Source organism: Phyllostomus discolor, chromosome 3, assembly GCF_004126475.2.
Source record: "Phyllostomus discolor isolate MPI-MPIP mPhyDis1 chromosome 3, mPhyDis1.pri.v3, whole genome shotgun sequence".
In the NCBI taxonomy this organism is placed as follows: Eukaryota; Metazoa; Chordata; class Mammalia; order Chiroptera; family Phyllostomidae; genus Phyllostomus; species Phyllostomus discolor.
In genome coordinates this window covers 196754824-196768983 of record NC_040905.2, presented here as the reverse complement: position 1 = coordinate 196768983, position 14160 = coordinate 196754824, and the positions used below count along the sequence as shown (strand labels likewise).

Sequence of the window (14160 nt, the reverse complement as noted above, 5' to 3'; positions counted from 1 at the left end):
AACAAAGAATGTGAAAGACCTGAAAAACTACAAAGCTTTATAAAAAGAGATAAGAAAAAGATACAATGAAATGGAAAGATATTCCATGTTCATGGATTGGAATAATCCACATAGTTAAAACGGCCATATTACCTAAAGCAATATATAGATTTAACACAATACCCATCAAAATCCCAATGTCATTTTTAACAAAATAGAACAAAAAAAAACCCATCAGATTTATATGGGACCAGAAAAAAAAAAAAACAATAACCAAAGCAATTCTGAGAAAAAAGAATAAAGCTGGAGGTATCACACTACCTTAAAATTATACTGCAGAGCTACGATAATCAAAACAGCATGGTATTGGCAGAAAAACACAAGCAAATCAATGGAACAGAATTGAGAGTCCAGATATAAAACCACATATATATGGGCAAATAATTTTTGGCAAAAGAGCCAGAAACACACAATGGAGAAAAAAAAAGCCTCTTTAGTAAATGGTGCTAGGAAAACTGGAAAGTCACATGCAAAAGAATGAAACTAGATTATAGTTTGTCTCCATGTACAAAAATTACTTCAAAGTGGATCAAAGAATTAAATATAAGAGCTAAAACAATAAATTACATATTGGGTTGGCCAAAAAGTTCATTTAGTTTTTTTCTGTATGATGGTTCTAGTAGTGCTTAGTTGTCTTTAACTTCATTCAAGACAATTTTTAGATTGTACTGTTAGTGCTGTCATATCAGCAAGCATTTAAGAAAACATCAAAATTGATGAATTTTTGTGCAGCCATTTTAATACTGAAGATGGAAAAAACACAAAACATTTTCAGTATATTAGGCTTTATTATTTCAAAGAAGGTAAAATTGTAACTGAAACAAAAAAAGATTTGTGCAGTGTATGGACAAGGTGCTGTGACTGAGTGAAAGTGTCAAAGTGGTTTGCAAAGTTTCTTGGTACTACTGACATTTTGGCCAACTAATCCTTTGCTGTGGAGCTGTCTTATGCATTGGAAGATGTTTAGCAGCACCCCTGGCCTCTACCCACTAGAAGCCAATAGCACGAGATAGCTGACAGGATAAAAATATCCAAATCAATAGTTTTTGGTGAAAATGAAAAATGTGTCTTTTTATTTTATAGAAAAAAAAAACAGACTTTTTGGCCAACCCAATGGAAGAAAACACAGGTACTAAACTTAGAGACCTTGGTTGTGGAGAACATTTTATGAATTTGACCCCAAAAGTGAGGGAAACACAGACAAAGTAAATGAATGAAACTGTATTAAACTAAAAGGCTTCTGCACAGCAAAAGAAACCAACAACAAAACAAAGAGGCAACCAAACAAATGGGAGATATTTACAAACGACAGCTCCAACAGAGGTTTAATATCCAAAATATATAAAGAACTCATAAAACTCAACACCAAATGATCCAATTGAAAAATGGGCAGGGGGACTTCTGGCCAAGATGGAGGTGTAGATAGACACACTATGCCTTCTCACACAACCAAAAGAGCAACAACAACAACTTAAAAACAAAAAATAACCAGAACTGACAGAAAATTGAACTGTATAGAAGTCCGACAACCAAGGAATTAAAGAAGAAACATTCATCCAGACCAGAAGGAGGGGTGGAGACGGGCAGCTGGGCAGAGAGGACTTGAGGCAAGGCAGTGGCTGGTGGACCCAGTGAGGCAGCAGAATGGAGCAGGCCAGGCAAGGTTGCAGCTGGCTGGCAAGGCGGCAGCTGGCGGACCCGGCAAGGCAGTGGCTAGTGGAGCTGGTGGTCCCATGTTTGCATGCAGATAAACTCCGAGGAACAACTGCAGAGCAAGACTCCAGGGCAACCCAGGGCTCCAGCTTGGGGAAATAAAGCCTCAAACCTCTGATTGAAAACACCAGTGGCAGCTGAGGCAGCAGCGGGAGAAACTCCCATCGTTGGAGAGACCCACAGGGTCCTAGAATGTACACAAACCACCTACCTGGGAATCAGCACCAGAAGGGCCCGATTTGCTTGTGGGTAGTGGGGGGAAGTGACTGAAAACCAGCAGAGAGCAGAGTAAGTGGCACTGTTCCCTCTTGGACCCCTCTCCCACATACAGCATCACAACCTAGCAACGTGGGTTGCCCTGCCCTGGTGAACACCTAAGGCTCCAACCCTTACTACGTAACAGGCATGCTGAGACAAAAAAATGGCCCAAATGAAAGAACAGATCAAAGCTCCAGAAAAAATACAACTAAGTGACGAAGAGATAGCCAACCTATAAGATGCACAGTTCAAAACACTGGTAATCAGGATGCTCACAGAATTGGTTGAATACAGTCGCAAATTAGATGAAAAAATGAAAGCTACGCTAAGTGAAATAAAGAAAATGTACAGGGAACCAACTGTGACAGGAAGGAAACTGGGACTCAAATCAATGGTGTGGACCAGAAGGCAGAAATGAACAGTCAACCAGAAAAGAATGAAAAAACAAGAATTCAAAAAAATGGGGAGAGGCTTAGGAACCTCCAGGACATCTTTAAATGTTCCAACATCCAAATCACAGGGGTGCCAGAAGAAGAGGAAGAGCAAGAAATGGAAAAATTACTTGAAAAAATAATGGAGAATTTCCCCAATTTGGCAAAGGAAATGGACTTCTAGGAAGTCCAGGAAGGCCAGAGAGTCCCCAAAACATTGGACCCCAGGAGGAACACACCAAGGCACATCATAATTACATTAGCCAAGATTAAAGATAAGGAGAGAATCTGAGAAGCAGCAAGAGAAAAGGAGACAGTTACCTACAAAGGAGTTCCCATAAGGCTATCAGCTGATTTCTCAAAACAGACCTTGCAGGCAAGAAGGGGCTGGAAAAAAGTATTCCAAGTCATGAAAGGCAATAATCTACATCCAAGATTGCTCCATCCAGCAAAGCTTTCATTTAGAATGAAGGGCAGATAAAGTGCTTCTCAGATAAGGTCAAGTTAAAGGAGTTTATCACCACAAGCACTTATTATATAAAATGTTAAAGGGATTTATCTAAGAGAAAGAAGACAGAAAAATATGAACAGTAAAATGACAGCAAACTCACAGCTATTAATGACCACACCTAAAAAAAAACAAAAACAAAAGCAAAGGAATCAACTAGAACAGGAACAGAATCACAGAAATGGAGATCACATGGAGGGTTATCAGCAGGGGAGTGTGAGGGGGAGTGAGGGGGAAAAGGTACAGAGAATAAGTAGCATAAATGGTAGGTAGAAAATAGACAGGGAGAGATAAGAATAGTATAGGAAATGTAGAAGCCAAAGAACTTATATGTAGGACCCATGGACATGAACTAAAGGTGGGGAGAATGTAGGTGGGAGGAGGTGTGCAGGGCAGAAGGGAATAAAGGGGGGATATGGAAAAACTGTAATAGCATAATCAATAAAATATATATATATTTTAAAGATTTTATTTTTATTTATTTTTAGTGAGGGAAGGGAGTGGGGAGAGAGAGAGAGAGAGAGAGAGAGAGAGAGAGAGAGAGAAACATCAAGTGCGGTTGCTGGGGGCTATGGCCAGCAACCCAGGCATGTATCCTGGCTGGGAATCGAACCTGCGACACTCTGGTTTGCAGCCTGCACTCAATCCGCTGAGCTACGCCAGCCAGGGCTAATAAAATATATTTTTAAAAATTTTTTAAAAAGGAAAAATGGGCAGGGGTTCTAAAGAGACACCTCTCCCAAGAAGACATACAATTGGTGAATAAATGTATGAAAAGATGTTCAACCTAACTATTAGGGAGATGCAAATCATAACTACCATGAGATACCACCTCATATCATCAACACGAGAAGTGGTAACAAGTGCGGAGAGGTTGTGGAGAAAAGGGAACTCTCCTTCACTGCTGGTAGCAAAATAGACTGGTACAGCTACTATGGAAAACAGTTCCTAAAATAATTAAGAACAGTTACCATATGACCAACCAATCCCTTCCCTGGGTATCTACCCCAAAAATTACAAATATGTATTCTTAAATATATATGCACCCCTTCGTTCATTGCAGCATGATTCATGGTGGCCAAGACACGGAGACAACCAAAGTGTCCTTCAATAGAGAATTGAATAAAGAGGATGTGGTACGTACACACAGTGGACTACTACTCAGGCATAAGAAAAGATGAAATACTGCCATTTGCAACAACACAGATAGACCCTGAGAATTTATGCTAAGTGAAATAAGTCAGTCAGAAAAAGCTAAGAACCATACTTTTCTTTCACCATTTTTCCATGCCCATATGAGCCCTATATAATTCAATTACTTCCATATTTTTCCCTGCCCCTTCTCAGTTTTGAAAAGACAGACGAATGCTTTTGGTTAGAGAGACTAATCCTAAAGTTTTCTCTTACAGTATGTCTCCTATATCAAGTTATTTGGTACTTATATTTCATATTCCCAATGATTCTATCACAATTTATTTACATCTAACCATACAAATTACAGGGTTACTTCCTAGAAATTATTTCCACTCATTTCCCTCTGTTTAGAAGTCTCTTTTCTGATTGATTTGTTTGATTTAAAGCACTTACAGATGAGTTTTGTCAAATATGATATCCTTGCACATACCCCTATCTTCCCTTCGTCTTGTTAATAAATATTATCTTGATTGGATCCCTTCTTATCAGTAATCTATAGATGTTATTCCTCTGACTTCTAGTTTCTGGTGTTGCAGACAATGAGTATGCAATCTGTTTTTTCCTTTGTAACATATTATTCTGGAAAGCCTGTAAGATTTCCTTTTTATCCTTAAAATTCTGAGATTCTCCCAGGTGTCTTTTCTTCCCAATAAATTCAACCTTAAACTTGGTAAAAAGTTTAATCTGCACGCTAAAGTCTTTCTTCAGCTCAAGGGAATTGTTTTCTGTTTTTAGTTCTATTATTGTTTCTCCTCTATCTGTTCTTTATCCTCCTCCTGGGATTCCTGATATTTGCATGTCATGGTCCCTAAATCTTTTTTCTTTTTCTTCAGAGTGTTTTTCCTCTGAGATATCCCTTGTACTTGAACTTGTAAGCTACTTATACATGTGTTAACAGTGACCATTCCATTCTTCAATTCAAATACTGTATTATTATTTTAATTCAAAACACATCTTTGTATAGTTCCAACAAATCATTTTTCATGCTACAATTCAATCTCTTAAGTAGCTGTATTTATTTACTCAAGATATTTTCTGTTTTCTTTAGCAGTTTTATTTCACTGAAAGCTGCTCTTCTGGGACTGTGGCACAGTCTTTCTGTGTTGGACATTAGCTGCACTGCACTCTTTTGTCTCCTTATTGTTCTATTCACCCCTAGACAATTTAAATGGTGGCAATCCTGCCAGCAGTGGCAAGCACAGCAGTCTCTTCCCCATGGGTAGGTGACGTATCAGATATACCAGTCACTGAATCCATATGGGGGCCTAAATAAGGCTCCTTGGTTCCCTCACTGTCCCAGCCTCAAGGGTAGGAAATACTTACCTGACCTATTGAATCACACTGTTGAGTACTCAGATCTCCATGGGTCAAGCTATTTCCAGGAACTTCTGAGTATTTATTCTCTTTCCAGTGCTGGTCCCATCCTGTCCTCTGGACCAGAAGGGAACCAAGTTCTTCACAAGCTTCTCATTTGCTTCTCTTATAGAATCAATGCTTTGCTCATTCCTTCCAAATCCTGCCTGCCTGCCACCCCAACATCTGCTCCTCTCAGGACAGTTTGTGGCTGGTTAGAAAGGGAGGACAGCAAGGACATGACTTTCAACAGTCACCTTTCCAGAAACTCCTCTACCCTCAAATAAGTGGACTATAGGGAATCAGTCCGCATGGCAATGGCGAATGTAGCTCAGTCCTGGTTGGGATAACTGACAGGCGTGAGGCAGCACACAGGAGCCAGGCCCACAGATCGGCTTTCCCCTGGGGAACCAGGCCTGAAATATATCTAGGCTGCTTTGAGGCTTGCTTTTGCTAAAACTCCCTCACCCTGAGTTGAGGCAGAAAATGTTTAATGCATATCTTTGAAGTAACTTCCTAAAGTCTATGCTAAACCTCCCAAGGGCAAGTGTAACCAGTTCAACCCCTTTTCCCCTTCCATTTGCCACATCCTTTTCTTTGTTATCTGTAAGAAGTAATCACCTAAAGCAAACCTGAGCATAATGAATGAGAACCTTCTTTGATGTAATGCTCCCAGAAAGCAATAAAAGCCTGTCTAGGCAAGGGTCAGTGCTCTCTCACTCAAAGAGTAGCCATGCTGCCCCTTTTCTCCATAGGACTTCTGCAGTCCGTGTGAATTTGTTCATCGTATCCACAACACCACAGACACCACTGGTTGGGGTCTGCATCAGTGAACAATATTTCCGTTGCCATCTATATGTCTCAAGGAATGTAATGAAGAATATAAAGATTCTTTCAAAAGGGTACCAAGGCTTTCTTTCATTCATTCATGCAATAGATATCTGTGTGCCACAGTGGTTTCAGGAGCAGAAACATCATTATTGATCCCTAAGGAGTTTCCTTGGAATGAGGCCACTCTAACTTAGGTGTTTAAGTTCTGTGTTAGTATAATAAAGGTTCTGTTAAATTTTTAAAAAGTGAAATGAAAAAGTGGTTCCCATCATGTATTCTCTTGATCATTAAACACACTTTCCTGGCATAGGATTGCCATTTATTTTTAAGATGAAAAAACTTCAGGTTTGCACAAGCATTATCTGTTAAATATATGGAAAAAAAGTAAAGAGAAGAGATTGTTTTTTTCCTCCTTTAAGCTAGTTATTATATATAAGTGGAGAATAGGAACCCGTGAGAAGGGCAAGCTTTCCCTTTCTGTCAATTTTGTTAGGTCTCCCTCATTTTTACACAGCATTTTCCCAGGCCATCAATACCTGCCCTACATGAATTCTAAAGCTGCATACAAGGTAAAAGAGGTCTAGGCACTCTGTGGACTCAGAATTCAGGTGGAAGTACACATAAATCAGCTTTTTACACATGAAAAAGACAAAGGAAGCACTGTAAGAAAGTAAAGAAGCATTTGTTGGGATGTATGAGGAGAAAACAAAAGCATGAGAATCTGCAGAATTTAGTAAGGTACCAAGATGAGGATGCATAGTTGGCTTCCCATTGGCATCACTGAAACTCTCCAAGTGTTCCAGTGTTCAATGTTTCAAGTACAGCAATCTGTATAAGTCAGTCATATAGTCCAAGTCAAAGCTAGAAGATATACAATAAAGACTTTGGCTCGTTTCCCAAAGACTGAGGTTACCTTTGATAGCCTACTCATGCCTACCCTACCTTGCTCACCCAAGTTGCATCTCAAGTGTCAAGAACAATAAATGATGAGAGCATTTGAGATCTTGCTCCCCAGCATACGTCATCAGTTTGGTTCAAATAAACTCTTACAGAAATTTAAAAAAGAGAACAATAAATGAGAATCCAAAAGTAAATTTTTTTAAAGTATATACCTGTTTTAGGCCATAATGCATTGACTGCAACTTCATCTTTAAATTCTTCTGCCATTCCAAGCACACACATAGACATACCATACTTAGCAATGGTATAAGCTGAAAAAAACCACAAAATATTTAATTAAGAAATAAATTTTTTTAAAAATTAATTTGCAAATATAAATAATCAATTCTTTCTATTACTATTTCCTTCCTGACACTTTTTTTGAGAATTCATTTTTTTTTAATTTTTGAAGATTTTATTTATTTATTTTTAGAGAGGGGAAGGGAGGGAGGAAGAGAGGGAGAGAAATATCAGTGTGTGGTTGCCTAAACTGCACACTGCACCTGCTACTGGGGGCCTGGAAAGCAACCCAGGCATGTGCACTGAATGGGAATGGAACTGGCGACCCTTTGGTTTGTAAGCCAGTGCTCAGTCCACTGAGCCACACCAGCCAGTGCTAGAATTCTTTAATATGTAAAAAACATAATTTTTGAAAAATTATATTTTATTGTTTATGCTATTACAGTTGTCCCAAGTTTTCCTTTGTCTCCCTCTACCCAGCCCCCCCCCTCCCTCAGGCAATCTCCACACCATTGTCCATATGCATGGGTCCTGCATATGGAATATATACTTTGGCTACTCTATTCCCTATACTGTACTTTTACATCCCCATGACAATTCTGTAACTACCAATTTGTATTTCTTAATCCCCAATACCCCTCCCATCTGGTAACCACCAAAACGTACTCTATATTTATGATTCTGTTTCTGTTCTGCTTGTTTATTTTGTTTTTAAGATTCAATTATTGACAGGTATATATTTATTGCCCCTTTACCATTTCATATAATAATGGTTTGGTGATGATGAACTCCTTTAGTTTTTTCTTGTCTGAGAAGCTCTTTATCGGTCCTTTGATTCTAAATGATATCTTTGCTGGGTAAAGCAATCTTGGATGTAGGTCCCTGCTTTTCATGACTTTTGAGTATTTCTTGCCAATCCTTTCTAGCCCACGAAGTTTCTTTTGAGAACTCAGCTGACAGTTTTATGGGAACTCCCCTATATGTAACTAACTGCTTTTCTCTTGCTGCTTTTTCAAGATTCTTTATCTTTAAACTTTTACATTTTAATTATGATGTGTCTTGGAGTAGGCCTCTTAGCATCCATTTTGTTTGGGACTCTCCTTGCTTCCTGGACTTGCATGTCTATTTATTTCACAAAATTAAGGAAGTTTTCTTTCATTATTTTTTCAAATAGATTTCCAATTTTTTGCTCTTTCTCTTCTCCTTCTGGAACCCCTATGATGCAAATGGTGGACCTCTTGAAGTGTTTTTGGATGCTTCCTTCTTTTTGTTTTGATTGGTTGTTTTTTGCTTTCTTATGTTCCAAACCATTGATTTGATTCTCAGCTTCATCTACTCTATGTTGTTTCCCTGTAAATTGTTCTTTATTTCAATTAGTGTATCCTTTGTTTCTGACTGAATCTTTTTTAGGCTATTGAGATCCTGACTAAGTTCCTTGATCATCCTTATAACCAGGATTTTGAATTCTGTATCTGATAGATTATTTCCATTTTGTTTAGTTTTTTTTTCTGGAGTTTTGTTCTGTTCTTTCATTTGGGCCATGTTTCTTTGTTTCCTCATTTTGGCAGCCTCCCTGGGTTTGTTTTTGTGTATTAGGTAGAGTTACTACACTTCCCAGGCTTGATAGAGTGGCTTAATGTAGCAGATAGAGTGGCTTAATGTAGTAGGGTCCAGTGGCATGGCCTCTATTACCCAAGATGGGTATACAAGATATGCCCATTGTGCGGGCTATCTACAACCATCTCTTACAGTTGAGCCTTGATTGCTGTTGGCACATCCAAGGTCAGCCACTGAATGTATGTTCTGTCCAGGGTCACACAGCATTAGCTAGAAAGCAATCTTCAGATGGCTGCTTGGAGGTGCCGAGGAGAGGTCAAGCTATGAACAAAGGCCAGTTACTGCTAGTTCCAGGCTTGGAGCAACTTAGTGAGAAGTGCGGGGCTCAATGAAGCCAAATGCTGTTTGTTTGAGAGAATTTAGGAAAATCTGAAGCATAGGCCAATGCAAGCAATTCATATGGAATAGCCACTGGAAACCGCTTAGTTGGGCCTGAAAATTGGGTGGGAATCATCAGCATGGGGCAAACGGTGTTAGCTAGGATGATAGAATCTCAGATATGGCACCTGCCTACTAGCTCTGTGAGGGAAGGGCTCAGAAAAGAAAATGGTCTCTGCTAGCACTTCTGTCTGGGAGAAAGCTGTCCTCCAGCTCTCGCCCTGATGCCAGACCATTCAGCTCCACCCTGTGTACTTCTGATGCCTTTCAATCTGCTGCCCTAGCACTGGAGGTCAGAGGGAGTAAGTTCAAGTAAGTCTGTGCATGGGCTCTTCAAGAGGAGCTGCTGAGGTTCTAGCAGTTTCTGTCTTCCACAGCCTCAATCCCTGCTGGGTTTTAGAGCTAGAAGTTATGGAGACTTATTTTCCTAGCACTGGAACCCTGGGCTGGGGGGACTCATGTAGGTTTGGACCCTTCCCTCCTTAGATAGTCCTCCTGATTTTTATCTGCCACACGTGGGTACAGGACCAGCCCATTCCACATCTCTGTCCCTCCTACCAGTCTCATTGTTCTTTCTTCTTTACTTTCATAAAGGACTTCCATTTAGTCAATTTCTGATGGCTCTCCAAAGTTTAATTTTTTTAATGTACTTTTTAAAAAAACAGTTTTATGGACATAGCTAAACAAGGATGAGCTACTTTTAAATATTTCCATCTTAATATTTTATCAAAAGAGATAGTAATAAACTTTCATTTTCCTTAATAATACATGATTGTTTCTTAAGCTGTGTTTTTACCTTTTAAAGAATAAAAGTGGTCATTTAAAAAGAAACTGCTACTAGTAAAGTAACAACAGTTAAAGGTCACAAACTCATTTGATCTCATCAACGAAAATAGAACTTTCAGTTTTGCTATGTGAAATAAGGACTAAGTCTCTGATGCAACTATTTTAAATGAGGCACTTATATATAAATCTTGTTATTTAACTCTTGTCATATACTCACCTTAAATCATTAGTTTGCTGTGAAAGGTTACGTATTTCATGGATAGTTTTTAACCAGCTTTATTGAAGGACAAGTTACATTCAATAAAATACACCCACTGGAATTTGAAGGATCCTTCTGGGGTAATGAAAATGCATATCTTGATCTGGATGTTGGTTTACAGGTGTATAAGTTTCTCAAAACTCATCAAAATGAAGCACTAAGATTTTTGCATTTTATTGAATATAAATTATACCTCAATTGTATAATTACAGACAAAAGATTAAGAATCTACTTTCCAAAATGCTACTGATTTTGCATAGAAAATGTAATGCTGAATGCTAGATGTACACTATGATTACATAATAGATACACTGATTTAATACAAACAAATGAACATACCATCCCCTCCACCTACCACCTACCACCTACCACAGTGCTGTTTGAACCACAGTGGATCTAGGTTCAGTGGTGGGCTGAGATTGAGGATATGACCAATTTTACTTTTTTTCAAATAGGGAATACATACTTTAGACCTGAAAACAAAAGAAAACACAAGTGAAATTAATAGCTTTCTAACAACTGCCCCACTTTTTAAAGTTATATTTTAAACTACTTCTAAAGAACAACTGAATTTGTTCAGTAATCTATAGGGCACTTTTTACTCTTCCTGCAGCTTTGTTTTTACTCTTCTGGAATGAACATAGGTAAAGCAACTAATTTTTGTCCTTGAAAGTTTGCTTAATGGCTTGACAACATAATCTGCTCAGTGATAATAATGAAATCCTTGTTACATTAGCCTTAAATCCTTGTTACATTAGCCTCAACTACATTCTCCAAATTCTCTTTCTCCAATACACACACACACACACACACACACACAGAGTTTTCAGGAACAATTAATGTACTTGTCAGACAGCACATGTACTTGTACTGTGGTAAAGAACATGGGTATTGAAGTCATATAAACCTGGGTTCAAATCCTCCCTCTGCTGCTTCCTTGTGTAATCCTGGGAAAAATACATAGCATTCTACTTCTCAGTTCTCTCATTTGTAAGTGTTGGTAATACCTGCTACCATTTAGGGTTGATCAAGGGTTTAAAATGGGATATATATGAGATATTTAAAACAGTACATATGCTAAACGTGAAATAAACAGCTGCTATTATCAATATTATTTAGGCTGACTTATTTCCTCTCAGTAGGTGTAGTATTCCTACTATGCTGAAATTGTAGTTTAATAACATAACTCCCAATAGATTCCCAAATTCAATTTGCACCAATATTCAAAGCAATATGACTTTGGGAGCAGTATATAGTTTTATTTTTAAAAAATACTGTTTATAGTATAGTACTATTCATAATACAATTTATTTTATAGGAGACTCAGGTACAATATTTAAAATTTTTTCATTATTAAGCTAAAACAGGTTAAAGCTTAACATAGTATAGCTTAATAATCTTATAGCTTTTAGTTTTATTGTACATTCAATAACTTCTAGTCTTTAAACTTATCCATTCTTCTTTCAAGTCAGTTTTCCTACTATCAAATGTACAACACTCTTGTTACCATCAGCAATGCATGTTCAAGTTTATAAATCAAATACAATCAATATATATTACTATATATTTTATAGTATTATAAAATATAATAGTTTTATCTATTACTCCTTTCCAAAAGTGCTTCTCTCATACGAGGGCGAAATGGACAGGGGCACACAATATTGGAGCTGACAACCATTAAAACAGTGAAGTGTATCTCAAAACATCACTAGGAAACAAACCAAACCTATTCCAGGCAATAAGACCATATCTGACATTCAAAGGAAAGAGCTCATTGTATTTACATTAGAAACACGAGCTTCTCCTTTGATCTGTTAGACAAAACCTTCTACCCACACTTTGCCTGCTGGCTCTCATCATTAAAAATCCTAAATCAGGTGCATTTTCCTACAGTTAATATGCTCTGTCTTACACATTATATTGAAAACTCTTAGTACCATGCTTAGATACTAATACCTTCAGCATAATAAAATAAGTTTACTGAAAACTTATTGTAAGCTCAAAGGCCTATAACATATTTGAGTCAATAAATAAAGTGACCTGGGTATAGGAAAAATCAACTGTTCAGAAATACAAACTTATCGCTGAATTTCCATAAGCATCTAACATGATAACAAATACACATACTACTGAAGATTACATATTTAATTAAAACTTAAAAATAAAAATTAAGGGCCTACCTTGTACCTCACCTCTGCCTTCCACCCCACTAAACCACTAAAACACAAGTCACAGGCCCTAAGGTCCCTGGGCAACAGGATCAAAAAACGGTTCCAGATTCTTGCCAAAACCTCCCAACAGGTCAGTTCTTTGGGCCTTACCCCCACTTTTTCCCTGAGAATGCTTCTCAAGCCTCCCTGATAAACAATGTATAATTATCTTACATGAATGAATGTCACCAAATAAAAAACAAAACAAAAATTAAAATGGAAATGTCTCATTATGAACTTCTCTTTCATAACTTACACCTTTCGTAAGACCAACAAACTGACACCTTCTCTTTGGTCCAAAGGTTTGAATGTCAACTCTTTGATTTGGCATTGCAATAAGCCTGTACTTGGGAGCAGTATTTAGTTTTATTTAAATAACAGCTGTCCATAAATGTAGGAACTTTCAATAGTAAATAGAATCTTTGTTTTTAGAAAGGGTTTTTATTTTAGACTATCTATCCCAAGGTATTTGTAGCTCTGTTTTTCCAACATATTCATGTTTAGTTTTTGGTAACTAAGTGCCCTACAGCTGATATATTCCATTTGTAGTTCTTTAACTACACAAATAGTATTCACTGAGAAAGGGAAGTGAAGAAGGTTAGTTCCTTATATTACCATTGGAAATCACATTTTGTTATGTTTTATTTTATTTTAAACTGAAACTTCAAGTCTACAACTGTAGAAACGTAGTTTAGGCTATCACTTTCATTTTTGGAAAATGACCTCAGTATAGATAAGGGTCCAGATTGCTCTTGCCAAATGGGTCTTCCAAAGACATAACTTCACAAGGAATGAATAATGAGAATCATGCATTTGTGTTTACTAAAAGTCATGTCAGCTAAAAAGGTCACATCTTTGACCAATTTTTCTTTGGGAACCGAATTAGGAATTTTCTCTTGGGTGGCAAACAGTCAATTTCTTCAACAATACAACATGTTTTACACAATCTTGTCATACAGCAGGCAATCATGTTTGTATTCAATATGAGTAACTGTCTGTGTTCCAAACCACAGAGGTGTAGTTGGTACTTAGAATTCATAACACAGCCCATTTTTTACTTTTTAGCAAGGCACTTTTTTGTATCTTTGTATCTAGTGAACAAAAGAATGAACAAACAGCCCCAGCTGATGTGGCTCAGTGGATTGAGTGCCGGCCTATGAACCAAAGGGCCGCTGGTTCGATTCCCAGTCAGAGTACACGCCAGGGTTTCAGGCCAGGTCCCCAGTAGGGGGCACGTAAGAGGCAACCACACACTGATGTTTCTCTCCCTTTCTTTCTCCCTCCTCTCCATCTAAAAGTAAAATAAATAAAATCTTTAAAAAAATGAACAATTTCTGAACCTCTATGCAACATTTCTACAACAGTTAAGTTTTTAATAAGTATAAAGTTAACACTGACTATTAC

General features: G+C 37.7%; 1 protein-coding gene across 2 annotated transcripts in view; it reads right to left on the bottom strand.

Moving 5' to 3' along the window:
- HSDL2 (hydroxysteroid dehydrogenase like 2) overlaps positions 1-14160 on the bottom strand; it is a 60120-nt gene that overhangs the window by 34805 nt on the left and 11155 nt on the right. For both annotated transcript variants that reach the window (XR_004902305.1, XM_028524475.2), the window contains exons 5-6: positions 10916-11019; positions 7440-7538 (exon numbers count right to left, since the gene is read on the bottom strand). Coding sequence is in view for 1 of the 2 variants with exons in the window: in XM_028524475.2 (XP_028380276.1) it covers positions 7440-7538; positions 10916-11019 (203 nt within the window). In the remaining variant the exon portion in view is untranslated. The remainder of the gene's footprint in view (positions 1-7439; positions 7539-10915; positions 11020-14160) is intronic.